The 15678-nt window shown below is 55.7% G+C and overlaps 1 protein-coding gene and 1 long non-coding RNA gene across 2 annotated transcripts in view; both read right to left on the reverse strand.

Moving 5' to 3' along the window:
- The window catches only part of LOC135461099 (uncharacterized), a 4118-nt gene extending 78 nt beyond the window's left edge, over positions 1-4040 (reverse strand). Inside the window, exons 1-3 of the long non-coding RNA XR_010443334.1 lie at positions 3953-4040; positions 2609-2718; positions 1-338 (exon numbers count right to left, since the gene is read on the reverse strand). The exon at positions 1-338 is cut by the window's left edge and continues 78 nt beyond it. This is a non-coding gene — a long non-coding RNA (uncharacterized LOC135461099). The remainder of the gene's footprint in view (positions 339-2608; positions 2719-3952) is intronic.
- A 7440-nt stretch (positions 4041-11480) lies between these two features.
- On the reverse strand, positions 11481-15647 carry SIRT2 (sirtuin 2). Its single transcript, XM_064738075.1, has 15 exons — positions 15400-15647; positions 15278-15317; positions 14763-14879; positions 14086-14127; positions 13896-14002; positions 13754-13810; positions 13597-13665; positions 13373-13502; positions 12915-12974; positions 12764-12819; positions 12551-12627; positions 12424-12475; positions 12217-12281; positions 11894-11960; positions 11481-11806 (listed from the first exon to the last, which is right to left on the reverse strand). The coding sequence occupies exons 1-15, from the start codon at positions 15550-15552 to the stop codon at positions 11534-11536; spliced, it is 1365 nt and encodes a 454-aa protein (XP_064594145.1). The 5' UTR covers positions 15553-15647; the 3' UTR covers positions 11481-11533.
- Positions 15648-15678: the final 31 nt, after the last annotated feature.

Genomic DNA, 15678 nt, shown 5'->3' on the forward strand with positions numbered 1-15678 from the left:
ACTGTATGCCTGCTCACATTCCTTCTCCTAATCACAATCCTCAACTCACCTGATGCCTCAATCTCAGACATCATCCTTGACACTGGGCGGATCCCTCTTGTGACATGATGAATCTGCTGAAAAAAGTGTTGTACTTGACACAACCAGGAATCTCTGGATGCTGCGCTCCTCCTAAAAAAAAATACAAAACAAAACAAGAACAAAACCAGAAATTACAAATGCACTTTACCACCCCTAAACACAAAAGCCAAAATCATGAGTCTAAATACTCCCTGTATTCCATGCTGTTTACTTCACAGAATCTTCAAAGCCTCTATGCTTTAGATGCCCAGAAACACCTGCTGGAAAGAAGTTGAGATGAGCTGAAAGAGCCTCTTCACTGAAATGAGAGGAGAGTTCTTACCCCAGCACATCCCAGAGAGGGAATGAAGCCCCACAGCCAAGGCTGGGGTTAATATACCCCTGATTGTGCCCGCCTCTCGTTCCCATGGCACCCACGAAAAGGGAGGGGGCAAATCCCACCGAGTATAAAAGCCTCAGAAGCAGCTGCAGCTGTTTGGCCTCTCTGACTCAAATTCAAGGGGAGTAAAGTGCTTGTTATAGAAGAAAGCTCTTCAGAAAAATAACAGCGCTTTCTTTTTTGTAGCAACTGCTTGGAGCAAAAGGGCAGCAAACTGGTAAGAAATAAAACTTTCTGTTTAGGCAGCATAACTAGATAGATTGGGTAATTTGCTGTTAACTTAGGTAATTATTCCTTAGTGGCTACTAAGTAGTATTTCCCATGTGACTAAGCTGGGTGGAGAAGAATACTAATGGTATGAATAGTCTAAGTCTCCTTGGGACCTCTAATTTAGGCTATCTACATTATAAGGAAAAATAAGAAAAATAAAAGCCTCCCAGGCAGTGTAAGGGTTAAGGGCATGTGAGGCTCATCCTTCTCTGAGATACTTGGTCCTACAGCATAGAAAGAAGTGCCCTGAAATGTAGTTTTAAACCCTTAAGATGCTGAAAAAGGCAGAGCTTCCTTCCAGTGAACTCCTTAAAAAGAGGAAATGGGGCAGTTACCTCTACTGAAGCTAATACAATGGCAAATAAATAGTTTCTGCCCTTTAATTTGCTCTCCTTAAATATTGGGAAAAGAGGGGCTTTCCACACTTTAAATCTCTCCAGTGATGAAAAAAGAAGGATTTTTTCCCTCAGTTCAAACCCTTAGGATGGAGGGATAGCTGGCCTTCTCCCTCAATTTGGGCCTCAGGACAACAAAAAGGGGTGGCTACCCTTAATTCAAACCCATAAGAAACATTGTCAAGATTTTCCCCTTCTTTTTAAACTGCCAAATAATAGAGAATGAGGACTCCCTGTCAATTAACACCCCTAACAGCATAGAAAAGGCAGGGATTCTTTCAACTGAGACCATTAAAATTGCAGGGGAATCCAAGTCCCTACCAGTTTGAACACAAAAACTAATGGAAAATGAAGCTTTTTCCCTTTTTATAAACTCTTTTTCTCCTAATAACCCCTCTCCTTTCTGGGAGTGCTCTGGAGGGTCTGGGGGCTTTGGAGAGGGACTGACACTGTAAAAGGGGAAAGTTGAAAGCCCTCTCCTGGAACCCCACTTGCTGCCTGGCCTGCTCAGTTGCTGGCCCTTGGCCAAAAGGGCTCTTCCCTTGGCGTTTTCTCAAAGTGATGCTCAGTGCCCAGGTGGGTCTGGCTGTTTCCTAGTCCGTGCTGGATGCTCCGACCGTCCCCGTTAGTCCCTCTGGCCTAGCAGCTCCCTGTGCAGGTGTGCCCGGGCAACCCTCTGAAAGCAGCTTGTCACACGGGGGGCCTGCTAGACCTTGGAGTGGGGGCTGAGGTGAAGAAAGGTCCTGTGAGGAGCTCTTTCCCCTATACAGCCCTTTGTCTGCCCCTTAAACCATGGGGTGCCAGGCTTTCCTTTCTAAGGAAATTAACAGCCTTTCCTCTCTGTGTGCCCATGGCAGAAACTGCAATTCGGCCTCCAAAACTGCAGAGAACAATTTCTCGCAGTCCGCAGCTGCCAACACCAAGAACTCTTGCTGCCCTCGGAGTGCCACGTGCCTCCTGCGGATGGACGTCGACACGCAGCAGGGTGAGTTTGGTTTTACAGGGAAGAGGGCCAGCACAGGATTTCTCCAGGAGCAAAGCTGCCCCCACCGAGAACTCGGGCTGCTCTGGCAGTGCCAAGCACCTCCTGCAAACTGGCATCAGCAAAACTCAGGGGTGAGTTTTTCTGTGCAGAAATTCTCCCAGACCAAAGCTGAGAGCATCTAACCCTGACCACAACAACTTAGCTGGGTCTAAAACTTACAACCTTTGGACTGGCAGTGTGGGACCCGACCTGCTGTGCCACCGCTGACCCCTTTCTAAAGCATTCCACTGCAGTCCTAAAACTCTGCCTTTTCAGAGGGTGTTTCCTCTGACCCTGACCATAATCTTCAAAATATTCTAGGGAATCACAGAATGGCTTTGAAAAAGCCCCAACAATACCCTAAAAAGTCCCAGAGAAGTCCCTTCCAAAATCCCCTAAATACCTTTAAAAGTCCTGAGAAAAAAACTCAAAAAGACGTGCTCAGTCTCCAAACTCTACCTGTTGCTCTCTAGCCGCAGTGGGTCTGTTGTTCTCTGAGGGTTCTGTCATTGTCCTGGTGTGTGAGGGTTGCTCTCTGGTCTCGCTGTTAGGGTTGCTGTGTTGTGCTGCTGTTGGGGGAAAAGGCTGTTTTTAGGGGAGCTGGTTAGGCTGAGGTTAGGGCTGGGTGAGGGGTGGTACAGCTGTATCCTGTACCCCTGATCTCCACTGGACTGTCCAGCCCTCAAGGCCTCTCCCTTTACCCCTCAACCGGTCCCTCTGCCCCGCAGCCCTCACCTCCTGTGTACCTTGAAATTGGGTTTCCTATTATTTTGAAACTAGGTTGTTCTGGTATTTTGAAATGCAGTTTTTTATAGGCTGGTTTGTTCGATATTTTTGTAGGCCAAGTTTTTAGTATTTTTTTTTGGCTGGGAGTTTGGTATTTTTGTAGGCTGGGCTTTTAACATTGTTGTAAACTGTGGGTTTGTTATTTGAAAACCTGTTATTGGCAGGGGTTTGGTGCACCAAAGTTCAGTGTCCTGGTTTCATTCAGCTTCTTCCACTACAACTAACATAGCAGGGGATCTATTAAATTGCAGGATATACTGTATGACGCTTCCTGAAATAGATACAAATTCCAGCTGCAGCAAAGCCCACCACCACATTTATTATAAAACCCAGCCTATAACCTAAAAAAACAAAAAAAATTCTCCAATTTTTTTACTGTTTTTATATTTACATTCTATAGTTATATATCTTTGTTTACATATATAATAGACTATAATTTATATGTTATGTTACAATAATATACAATATATTATAGTTTTATGTATTTATCTATTTGATTTCTATATTTCTGTTTACCACTATAATTTTATATTTATTTTTAAATGTATATTTATTTTTATTTTCATCTACATATTAGACCATATAAATTCATTAACCCGACACATCAGAGCCATAAAAATACTGTACCTTTGTCAGCACCGGTACGCAGCACACGCTCATCCCATCGCAGCACATCAAAACAAAACCTATTTCTATTACTAACAGAACAAACATCCCACACCATTGAACCCTAATAAAAACTCAAATAAACCTAACCGTAAATAACTTTTCTACTGCTGCTTTTTTAAACTAAAGCTAGAAAGGAAAACAAAGTTAGAAAGAGAGAGAGAGAAAATGTATCTTAAACACCCCACAGAACCCTAAAAAGAGCCTCCGAATACACTCAAAATGCCCTACTTTTAAAAAGCCCCTAAAACACCCGTAAAAATCCCCCAAGAACCTTTAAAAAATCCTTAAATAATCCTAAAAGAGCTTTAAAATTAACCCTAATTGTTAAAATTACCGATTAAAACTAACCCTAATCCAAGATGGCGGCGCCCGTGCCGACACGTCGTTTCCGGCAAAATGGCGGCGCCCATGCCGACACGTGGATTCCGGCAAGATGGCGGCGCCCATACGACACTGATTCCAGCAGATGCGGCGCCCATACGACACTGATCCGCAAGATGGCGGCGCCCATGCCGACACGTGGTTTCCGGCAAGATGGCGGCGCCCATGCCGACACGTGGTTTCCGGGAAGATGGCGGCCCCCATGACCGGATCTTTTTTCTCGATTTTTGCCGGGATTTTTGCGCTCTCCGCGGGTCCCCGGGGCCGGAATGATATTCCGGTTCGCGTGAGGCCGGCGGCGTCGCGGGAAGGGGCATCTAAGGCGTCGGGGTAGCCTCTGGGCTCGGATAGATGGCGGCGCTGATGAAGACACGTGGTTTCCGGCGAGATGGAGGCGCCCGTGCCGACACGTGGACTCCGGCAAGATGGCGGCGCCCATGCCGACACGTGGATTCGGTCAAGATGGCGGCGCCCATGCCGACACGTGGATCCGGCAAGATGGCGGCGCCCATTCCGACACGTGGTTTCCGGCAAGATGGCGGCGCCCATGCCGACACGTGGTTTCCGGGAAGATGGCGGCCCCCATGACCGGATTTTTTTCTCGATTTTTGCCGGGATTTTTGCGCTTTCCGCGGGTCCCCGGGGGCCGGAATGATATTCCGGTTCGCGTGAGGCCGGCGGCGTCGCGGGGAGGGGCATCTAAGGCGTCGGGTAGCCTCTGGGCTCGGATAGATGGCGGCGCTGATGAAGACACGTGTTTCCGGCAGATGGAGGCGCCCGTGCCGACACGTGGACTCCGGCAAGATGGCGGCGCCCATGCCGACACGTGGTTTCCGGCAAGATGGCGGCGCCCATGCCGACACGTGGTTCCGGCAAGATGCGGCGCCCATGCCGACAGTGTTTCCGGCAAGATGGCGGCGCCCATGCCGACACGTGGTTTCCGGAAGATGCGGCCCCATGACCGATTTTTCTCGATTTGCGGATTTTTGCGCTTCCGCGGTCCCCGGGGCCGGAATGATATTCCGGTTCGCGTGAGGCCGGCGCGTCGCGGGAGGGGCATCTAAGGCGTCGGGTAGCCGGCTCGAAGATGGCGGCGCTGAGAGACACGTGGATTCCGCAGATGGGCGCGACACGTGATAAGAACCGACACGTGGTTTCGGAAATGGCGGCCCCCATGACCGATCTTTCTCGATTGCCCGGATTTTGCGCTCTCCGCGGTCCCCGGGGCCGAATGAATTCCGTTCGCGTGAGCCGGCGCGCGCGGGAAGGGCACTAAGGCGTCGGGTGCCCGGCCAAAGCGGCGCGAGCACGTGGTTTCCGGCAGATGGCAGGCGCCCGTGCCGACACGTGGATCCGGCAAGATGGCGGCGCCCATGCCGACACGGTTCCGGGGCGCCCCATTCCGGGGCAAGATGGCGGCGCCCATGCCGACACGTGGTTTCCGGAAGATGGCGGCCCCCATGACCGGATCTTTTTTCTCGATTTTTGCCGGGATTTTTGCGCTCTCCGCGGGTCCCCGGGGCCGGAATGAAATTCCGGTTCGCGTGAGGCCGGCGGCGTCGCGGGAGGGGCATCTAAGGCGTCGGGGCGGCCTCTGGCCGCCGCGGCCCGGCGACGAAGGGTCGGTGCCCGGGGGCGGGGGCACGGCGACGGGGGGCGGGGGCACGGCGACGGGGGGCGGTGCCGGGGGCGGTGCCCGGGGGCGGGGGCTCGGGTAGGGTTGGGGCGGCGCCCGGGGGCCGCGGCGCCCAGGGGAGGGGTGGTGTCGGGGGTGGCCGACGGGGGGCGGTGCCTGGGGGCGGCTAGGGCCAGGTCGGCGCGGGCTTGGCTAAGGGCAGTGCTGCGGTTTGGGGGGGGACCTAGGGGCGGGGCTTGGTGACGGGGTGGGTGCCTGGGTATAGGAATGGTGTCTAGTGGTAGGCGAGACTGATTAGGCTTGATTGGTGTCCGCTGGGGGTCCTGATTAGGAGAGGGTGGGGTTCCTATCTAGTGTTTATAGTAAAAAGAATAAAAACTATATGTCCGGTGCAGCAGTAGAAAATTTCAGGCTCCCGGGGAGTAAAGGGTTTGTTTTGTATTTTTCAATTTTTTATTTTTTTCCTTTTGTCCCAGGGAGCCTGAAAGTTTCTACTGCTGCTTTTTTAAACTAAAGCTAGAAAGGAAAACAAAGTTAGAAAGAGAGAGAGAAAATGTATCCTAAACACCCCACAGAACCCTAAAAAGAGCCTCCGAATACACTCAAAATGCCCTACTTTTAAAAAGCCCCTAAAACACCCGTAAAAATCCCCCAAGAACCTTTAAAAAAATCCTTAAATAATCCTAAAAGAGCTTTAAAATTAACCCTAACTGTTAAAATTACCGATTAAAACTAACCCTAATCCAAGATGGCGGCGCCCATGCTGACACGTGGTTTCCGGCAAGATGGCGGCGCCTGTGCCGACACGTGGATTCCGGCAAGATGGCAGCGCCCATGCAGACACGTGGTTTCCGGCAAGATGGCGGCGCCCATGCCGACACGTGGTTTCCGGCAAGATGGCGGCGCCCATGCCGACACGTGGTTTTTGGCAAGATGGCGGCGCCAGTGCCGACACGTGAATTCCGGCAAGATGGCAGCGCCCATGCAGACACGTGGTTTCCTGCAAGATGGCGGCGCCCATGCCGACACGTGGATTACGCCAAGATGGCGGCGCCCATGCCGACACGTGGTTTTTGGCAAGATGGCGGCGCCCATGTCGACACGTGGTTTCCGGCAAGATGGCGGCGTCCATGCCGACACGTGGATTCCGGCAACATGGCACCTTTTACGACAGTCGCGCTTTACGGCCGATTTTACGACAGTCGCGCTTTACGGCACCTTTTACGACAGTCGCGCTTTACGGCCGATTTTACGACAGTCGCGCTTTACGGCACCTTTTACGACAGTCGCGCTTTACGGCCGATTTTACGACAGTCGCGCTTTACGGCCGATTTTACGACAGTCGCGCTTTACGGCCGATTTTACGACAGTCGCGCTTTACGGCCCATTTTACGACAGTCGCGCTTTACGGCCGATTTTACGACAGTCGCGCTTTACGGCCGATTTAGCGACAGTCGCGCTTTACGGCACCTTTTACGACAGTGGCGCTTTACGGCCGATTTTACGACAGTCGCGCTTTACGGCCCCTTTTACGACAGTCGCGCTTTACGGCACCTTTTACGACAGTCGCGCTTTACGGCCGATTTTACGACAGTCGCGCTTTACGGCACCTTTTACGACAGTCGCGCTTTACGGCCGATTTTACGACAGTCGCGCTTTACGGCAGTTTTACGACAGTCGCGCTTTACGGCCGATTTTACGACAGTCGCGCTTTACGGCCGATTTTACGACAGTCGCGCTTTACGGCACCTTTTACGACAGTCGCGCTTTACGGCACCTTTTACGACAGTCGCGCTTTACGGCCGATTTTACGACAGTCGCGCTTTACGGCACCTTTTACGACAGTCGCGCTTTACGGCCGATTTTGCGACAGTCGCGCTTTACGGCACCTTTTACGACAGTCGCGCTTTACGGCCGATTTTACGACAGTCGCGCTTTACGGCCGATTTTACGACAGTCGCGCTTTACGGCACCTTTTACGACAGTCGCGCTTTACGGCCGATTTTACGACAGTCGCGCTTTACGGCCGATTTTACGACAGTCGCGCTTTACGGCACCTTTTACGACAGTCGCGCTTTACGTCACCTTTTACGACAGTCGCGCTTTACGGCCGATTTTACGACAGTCGCGCTTTACGGCACCTTTTACGACAGTCGCGCTTTACGGCACCTTTTACGACAGTCGCGCTTTACGGCCGATTTTACGACAGTCGCGCTTTACGGCACCTTTTACGACAGTCGCGCTTTACGCAGTTTTACGACAGTCGCGCTTTACGGCCTTTTACGACAGTCGCGCTTTACGGCACCTTTTACGACAGTCGCGCTTTACGGCACCTTTTACGACAGTCCGCTTTACGCCCTTTTCGACATCGGCTTACGGCACCTTTTACGACAGTCGCGCTTTACGGCACTTTTACGACAGTCGCGCTTTACGGCCGATTTTACGACAGTCGCGCTTTACGGCCGTTTTACGACAGTCGCGCTTTACGGCCGCTTTTACGACAGTCGCGCTTTACGGCCGATTTTACGACAGTCGCGCTTTACGGCACCTTTTACGACAGTCGCGCTTTACGGCCGATTTTACGACAGTCGCGCTTTACGGCCGATTTTACGACAGTCGCGCTTTACGGCACCTTTTACGACAGTCGCGCTTTACGGCCCTTTTACGACAGTCGCGCTTTACGGCCGATTTTACGACAGTCGCGCTTTACGGCCTTTTACGACAGTCGCGCTTTACGGCCGATTTTACGACAGTCGCGCTTTACGGCCGATTTTACGACAGTCGCGCTTTACGGCACCTTTTACGACAGTCGCGCTTTACGGCACTTTTACGACAGTCGCGCTTTACGGCCGATTTTACGACAGTCGCGCTTTACGGCACCTTTTACGACAGTCGCGCTTTACGGCCGATTTTACGACAGTCGCGCTTTACGGCCGATTTTACGACAGTCGCGCTTTACGGCACCTTTTACGACAGTCGCGCTTTACGGCCGATTTTACGACAGTCGCGCTTTACGGCCGATTTTACGACAGTCGCGCTTTACGGCCTTTTACGACAGTCGCGCTTTACGGCACCTTTTACGACAGTCGCGCTTTACGGCATTTACGACAGTCGCGCTTTACGGCCTTTTACGACAGTCGCGCTTTACGGCGTTTTACGACAGTCGCGCTTTACGGCACCTTTACGACAGTCGCGCTTTACGCCGTTTTACGACAGTCGCGCTTTACGGCCTTTTACGACAGTCCGCTTTACGGCATTTTACGACAGTCGCGCTTTACGGCATTTTACGACAGTCGCGCTTTACGGCCGATTTTACGACAGTCGCGCTTTACGGCATTTTACGACAGTCGCGCTTTACGGCCTTTACGACAGTCGCGCTTTACGGCATTTTACGACAGTCGCGCTTTACGGCCATTTTACGACAGTCGCGCTTTACGGCATTTTACGAAGTCGCGCTTTACGGCGTTTTACGACAGTCGCGCTTTACGGCCGTTTACGACAGTCGCGCTTACGGCCCTTTACACATCGCGCTTTACGCATTTTACGACAGTCGCGCTTTACGGCATTTTACGACAGTCGCGCTTTACGGCCTTTTACGACAGTCGCGCTTTACGGCGATTTTACACAGTCGCGCTTTACGGCACTTTTACGACAGTCGCGCTTTACGCCTTTTACGACAGTCGCGCTTTACGGCATTTACGACAGTCGCGTTTTACGGCGTTTACGACAGTCGCGCTTTACGGCCTTTACGACAGTCGCGCTTTACGGCCGATTTTACGACAGTCGCGCTTTACGGCCTTTTACGACAGTCGCGCTTTACGGCATTTTACGACAGTCGCGCTTTACGGCCACTTTTACGACAGTCGCGCTTTACGGCCGATTTTACGACAGTCGCGCTTTACGGCCGATTTTACGACAGTCGCGCTTTACGGCATTTTACACAGTCGCGCTTTACGGGATTTTACGACAGTCGCGCTTTACGGCACCTTTTACGACAGTCGCGCTTTACGGCACGTTTTACGACAGTCGCGCTTTACGGCCCTTTTACGACAGTCGCGCTTTACGGCGATTTTACGACAGTCGCGCTTTACGGCCGATTTTACGACAGTCGCGCTTTACGGCAGCCTTTTACGACAGTCGCGCTTTACGGCCGTTTTACGACAGTCGCGCTTTACGGCCGATTTTACGACAGTCGCGCTTTACAGCACCTTTTACGACAGTCGCGCTTTACGGCCGATTTTACGACAGTCGCGCTTTACGGCACTTTTACGACAGTCGCGCTTTACGGCCGATTTTACGACAGTCGCGCTTTACGGCGATTTTACGACAGTCGCGCTTTACGGCACCTTTTACGACAGTTTTACGACAGTCGCGCTTTACGGCAGTTTTACGACAGTCGCGCTTTACGGCCGATTTTACGACAGTCGCGCTTTACGGCCGATTTTACGACAGTCGCGCTTTACGGCAGCTTTTACGACAGTCGCGCTTTACGGCAGCTTTTACGACAGTCGCGCTTTACGGCCGTTTTACGACAGTCGCGCTTTACGGCCGATTTTACGACAGTCGCGCTTTACGGCACCTTTTACGACAGTCGCGCTTTACGGCCGTATTTACGACAGCAGCTGGTCACACGGGGGCCTGCTAGACCTTGGAGTGGGGGCTGAGGTGAAGAAAGGTCCTGTGAGGAGCTCTTTCCCCTATACAGCCCTTTGTCTGCCCCTTAAACCATGGGGTGCCAGGCTTTCCTTTCTAAGGAAATTACCAGCCTTCCCTCTCTGTGTGCCCATGGCAGAAACTGCGATTCGGCCTCCAAAACTGCAGAGAACAATTTCTCACAGCCCGCAGCTGCCAATGCCCAGAACTCTGGCTGCCCTCGGAGTGCCACGTGCCTCCTGCGGATGGACGTCGACACGCAGCAGGGGTGAGCTTGGTTTTACAGGGAAGACGGCCGGCACAGGATTTCTCCAGGCGCAATGCATCGGTACTTTGTCTGTAAGTGGCTAGTGCCCCTGTAAGCAGTGTTTTCCATTTGAGTTCCCATAGCATGCATTGTGAGTCTGTGGGAATTACGCCAGCAAGGTTTTTGCAGTCGTTTGGTGTGAGTGTGGGTCCTTCCAGGGTACTTTTCCCAGCCCGGTTGGTTTCCAAACCCTTGTGAGTGGAAAAGGATCTGGGGCAGAGGGCGGGAGTTGGACTCGATGCCCCTTGTGGGGGCAGCTCGGGATGTTCTGTGACTCTGTGATGGTTCTTCCCCACAGGAAGGGACATTTTCTGCCCCCCATCTCGGGGGCAGCTCCAAGCCCGGCCAGACCCCCCTGTCCTGGCAGCTTCCCTCCAGGAGCAACCCTTGGATTTTGGGATTTTGGAGGTGCAATCCAAATTTTGGCCAGTTTTGGTTCGTGGACAATGAGTCCTGTTTTGCCATTCCAAAAAAGTCACATTTGCATTTTCCAACCCCGCACATCCATATTCACTCTTCCTTGTCTCCCACAATCCCAGATATTACACAGCAGATACAGAGCTTTGTTTTGAAACTTTTTTTTTTAATGTAAATGAATGTTATTTCTCAGCAGATATAAAAGTGAGAAACTTCACAGGTTTCAGTGTTTTGCACACGCATCCCCCCACACCCTTCCTGGGAATTCCAACACATTTTAAATCTGTAACACCTCTTTTTAGGATGGCAACACCCCTTTTTAAGGGAGGAAAAAAACCTTTTTGTACCCTCAACCTCCCCCTTTCTTCTTCTAACTTATTTTCCCTCTTTCCTGTATTTTACTTTGTTTTCCTCTTTCTTCCTTTAAGGAATAAAAGAACCCCTGCCCCTCCATCCCCCAGTGACCACACGAAGCCAAAAACTCCTCTGTGACCATTTAATTTTGGGTTGTCTCCCCGTGCTATGGGGAGGGTCCTCACTGCCCCCCCCGTGACTTTTCTGGGTCATCTTCAGCCTTGTCCTTGTCCCCTCCCTGGGGTTTTTTGGGGTCCTTTTCAGCCTTGGCCTTGCTCCCCAGGCCCTTCTTGGGCTCACTCTGAGCTTTTCCCTCGTCCCCCAGGCTCTTTTTGGGGCTCCCCCCGTCCTTGTCCTCGTCCCCCTGGGGCTTTTGGGGGATCCCCCCATCCCTGTCCCCGCCCTTGGCGTCGATGGCCGCGTGTTCCCTCTGCACCAGCTCCTCCAGCTCCTCCTGAGGGGACATGGGGGGGTTCAGGGGGGTCCCACAAGGGTTTGGGGGGCAGGGGGACCCCCAGAATTTGTGGGAGGGGGGCAGTACCTTCCAGCCCAGGAGCTCAGCCAGAGCCAGGCACCCGCTGTCGCAGTCCCCCAGCCAGGCCACGTCCCTGTGCAGACACAGGGACCCCACAGTCACCCCAAAATCCTGGGGGGGGCCTAGGATCACTTGAGGGTGCCCAAAACCCCCTTGACTGGCCCCAAAATACCTTGCGGTGCACCAAACCTCGACAGAAGTCCTGCAAACCACCTTCAGGGATGTCCAAAACCACTTTGAGGGTCCCAAAACCACTTTAAGGGTCCCCAAAACCACGGGGTAGGACAGAGCCCCCCACCTGGTCACACATGTGCCCCACCTGGCCATACCTGTAGGCCTTGTCTGAGTCAAAGTCCATGCCACCAAAGCCCATCAGGGACATCAGGGGGTCACTCTGGGGGGACAAAGGGGTGGTTTGACACAAGGCGGGGGCAGCTGCTCCAAGCCCCTCCCCAGCACCTCCCAGAAAAGTTTGGGGGGCAGGGGGACCCCCAAAACTATGAGATTTTGAAGGTGCTTCCCCCCCCCCAGCTTACCTGCCCTGTCTTCTCCTTGTTGATGAGGAGTCTGGGGGTGTTGGTGGGGACCCTGTGGGAGAGGGACGGTCACAGGGGGCTCCCCAGGGTCTGGGGGGGGTCTGGGCATGGGGGAGGGGGGTCTCACCTGCTGATGAGGGAGGCAAAGGGCTGCACCTGCAGTGAGGTGCCCATGATGATCAGCAGGTCGACCTTCCCAAAGTCCTGCAGAGGGAGGGGGCGTCACTGGGGGGGAGGGGGGGGTCCTGCATCACCTCAGCCCCCCCGGGTCATCTCAGCCTCCCCCAGCCCCAAATCCAGCCTGGGGGGTGGCATTGGGGGCCCCCCAGACCCCACTCACCGACTCCAGGAGGGCGAAGAAGCGCGAGGGCAGGTTCTCCCCAAAAAACACAATGTCTGGGGAAGGGGGAGAATGGGGGGCAGGTCAGTGCGTGGGAGTTGGGACCCCCTCCCCAAAATTCCTGCTGAGCCCCCCCAGCCCCAAAACTCACCAGGTTTCACCAGCCCCTGGCACTTCTCACATTTAGGGACGAGGGAGGAGAAAATCCGCTCTGTGGAGGACGAGGAGGAGGAGGAGGAGGAAGCTTGGTGGGGAAAGGGGGCAGGGGGGCACAGGGGCATTTGGGGGGGGCACAGGGGGACAACAACCTGCTGTTCCCACCCTGTGGCAGACCAGGTGGGGACACCCCCCAGGCACTCAGGGGGTCCTGGGGGGGTCCAAGGGGGTCCCCAGCACTCGGGGGGGTCCCGGGGGGTCCCCAGCAGTCAGAGGTGTTCCAGGGGGTCCCTGGCACTTGGAGGGGTCCCACGGGTTTCCCAGCGGTCAGGGGCGTTCCAGGGGGTCCCGGAGGGTCCCAGGGGCTCCACAGCGCTCGGGGGTGTTCCAGAGGGTCCCGGGGGGGTCCCAGGGGGTCCCCAGCACTCGGGGGTCCCCAGAGCCCCCCCGTACCCCTCATCCAGGCCAGGCTGTAGCTCTGGCGGCACGAGGCTCGCAGGCAGTGCGAGGTGAAGAAGGTGCCGTGAGCCTCCACCAGCAGCTCTGGGTCCAGCCCCGCCACCCTCTCCAGGGTGTCGATGTTCTGGGGGGGCACAGGGGGGGTCAGGGGCTCCCCAAAACCCCCGTGACCCCCCCGAAGCAGCCAGGAGAGGAGAGGAGGGGGGTGTGTGTCCCACCTGGGTGTAGCAGCGCAGCAAGAGCCCCTTGTCCTGCAGCAGCCGCATGAAGTAGTGGCACACCGTGGGCTGGGGGGGAATTTGGGGGTGGTTTGAGGGTCTCTTGGGGCCCCCCCGATTTGGGGAGGGGGCTGGAAGGAGGTTGGGGGTGGTTTACCTTGAACTGCCCCGGGTAGAGCTCGCGGGCGAGGGCGAAAAAGGGCTCTGGGTGTTTCTGGGGGGCACAGGGAGCTCGGGGGGGGGCCCAGAGAAACTCAGGGCCCCCCCACCCCAGAATTTGGGGAGGAAAGGGGGGGTACCTTGAAGAACCCGATCTCGAAGATGGCCTCAGGGTAGGGGAGGTTGTAGCTCTGCAGGTTGGAGTAGAGCCCGGTGCCGGGGGAGCGGAAATCGGGGATCCCGGCAGCTGGGGGGGGTCAGGGTGGGTCAGGACCCACCCCGGGGGTCCCCGAGCCCCCCCTGGGACCCCCCCCCAGCCAGAGCACTCACAGGTGGAGATGCCAGCGCCCACCATGCACACAATGTTCTTACCTGGGGAAGGGGGGACACAAAGGGGTGAGCCCCAAATTCACCCTCGTGAACCCCAAAACTGCCCCCAAATCCTCCGCTGCTCCCCCCTCCCCCTGTTCTCGCTGTCCCCCCTCGGTGCCCAGTTTTCCTGCTGCCCCTCCCCGTTCCCAGTGTCCCTACAGTGCTCACTCTTGAGAAACCGGCCCTGCTCCCATTCCTGTCCCCATCCTCATACACCGGTCACTCCGAATGAACCGGCCCCATTCCCAACCCCGGTGTCCCATCCCTGTCCCCGTACACCGGTCACTCTGGATGAACCAGCTGACACCCCACTCCCGTTCCCTGTGTCCCATCCCCAGTGTCCCATCCCTGGTGTTCTGTCCCCGTACACCGGTCACTCTGGATGAAGCGGCCCCATTCCCAGTGTCCGTCCATCCCCGTACACCGGTCACTCTGGATGAAGCGGCCCCATTCCCAGTGTCCCGTTCCCATCCCCGGTGTCCCATCCCCGTACACTGGTCACTCTGGATGAAGCGGCCCCATTCCCAGTGTCCCGTTCCCATCCCCGGTGTCCCATCCCCGTACACCGGTCACTCTGGATGAAGCGGCCCCATTCCCAGTGTCCCGTTCCCATCCCCGGTGTCCCATCCCCGTACACCGGTCACTCTTGATGAAGCGGCCAACGCCCGCCAGGCTCAGCTCGTCCAGCACCGGCTCCGCTCGGTCCCCGCCGAGCCCCAGGGTCCGGGACAGCAGCGCCCGCAGCAGCTCCACTGCGGGGAGACACCGAGGACGTCCCCAAACTGCCACCAAAACCCCCTGGAATGTCCCCAAAATCTCCCTGGATGCCCCCAAAACCCCCCAGAATGTTGCACCCAAAATGTCCCCAAAGGTCCCGAAACAGCGCCACACCCCCCCGAACGTCCCCAAGGGGTCCCCGAGGTGTCCCCAAAAGATTCCCGAGGTGTCCCCGGGGGGTCCCCAAAGTGTCCCCAGGGTGTCCCCGAAGTGTCCCCAAGGGGTCCCCGAAGTGTCCCCAGGAAGTCCCCAAAGTGTCCCCAGGAAGTCCCCAAAGTGTCCCCAAAACGTCCCCAAGTGGTCCCGGGGTGTCCCCAAATGCCCAGCCGAGGCCCCCGCGGCCACCACGGGAGCCCGGCGCCCCCAGACCCACTGTCAGCGTCGGCCGAAGTGCCGGGCTCGGGCTCCGAAACCTGCGGGGAGGAGTGCGCGGGGTCACCGGGCTGTGAGGGGCGGTCACCGGGGTGGGGACCGGGGAGACACCGGGGGCGTTACCGGAGACTCGGCGTCCTGCTCCGCCTCCTCCCGGCGGGCACCGGGAGCCGCGGGCACGCTGGGGGGATCCCCAGCGGGGGCGGGAGCAGAGGGAGCCGCACCCTCGGGGCTGCTCCCGGCCCCGCCGGCCCCGGTACCGTCCCGGTCCGCCATGGGCGCGGCCTGCCCGCACCACAACTCCCGGCGTGCCCCGCGGCGGCTCCGTTGGGCGGGGCACGCAGGCGCGGACAGACGGAGGGTGCTGATTAGCCGAGGTACCCGGAAGCGCGGGCGCGGACT

This window comes from Zonotrichia leucophrys, unplaced genomic scaffold, assembly GCF_028769735.1.
Source record: "Zonotrichia leucophrys gambelii isolate GWCS_2022_RI unplaced genomic scaffold, RI_Zleu_2.0 Scaffold_167_103024, whole genome shotgun sequence".
NCBI lineage: Eukaryota > Metazoa > Chordata > Aves > Passeriformes > Passerellidae > Zonotrichia > Zonotrichia leucophrys.

Excerpts from the sequence above, each read along its gene's own strand:
- SIRT2 (XM_064738075.1), bottom strand. The coding sequence starts at position 15,552 with ATGGCGGACCGGGACGGTACCGGGGCCGGCGGGGCCGGGAGCAGCCCC. Across the intron at positions 13,503-13,596 it reads TGCTGCGCTGCTACACCCAG|AACATCGACACCCTGGAGAG; the intron begins GTGGGACACACA and ends GTGCCCCCCCAG. Across the intron at positions 12,628-12,763 it reads TCTTCGCCCTCCTGGAGTCG|GACTTTGGGAAGGTCGACCT; the intron begins GTGAGTGGGGTC and ends CTCCCTCTGCAG.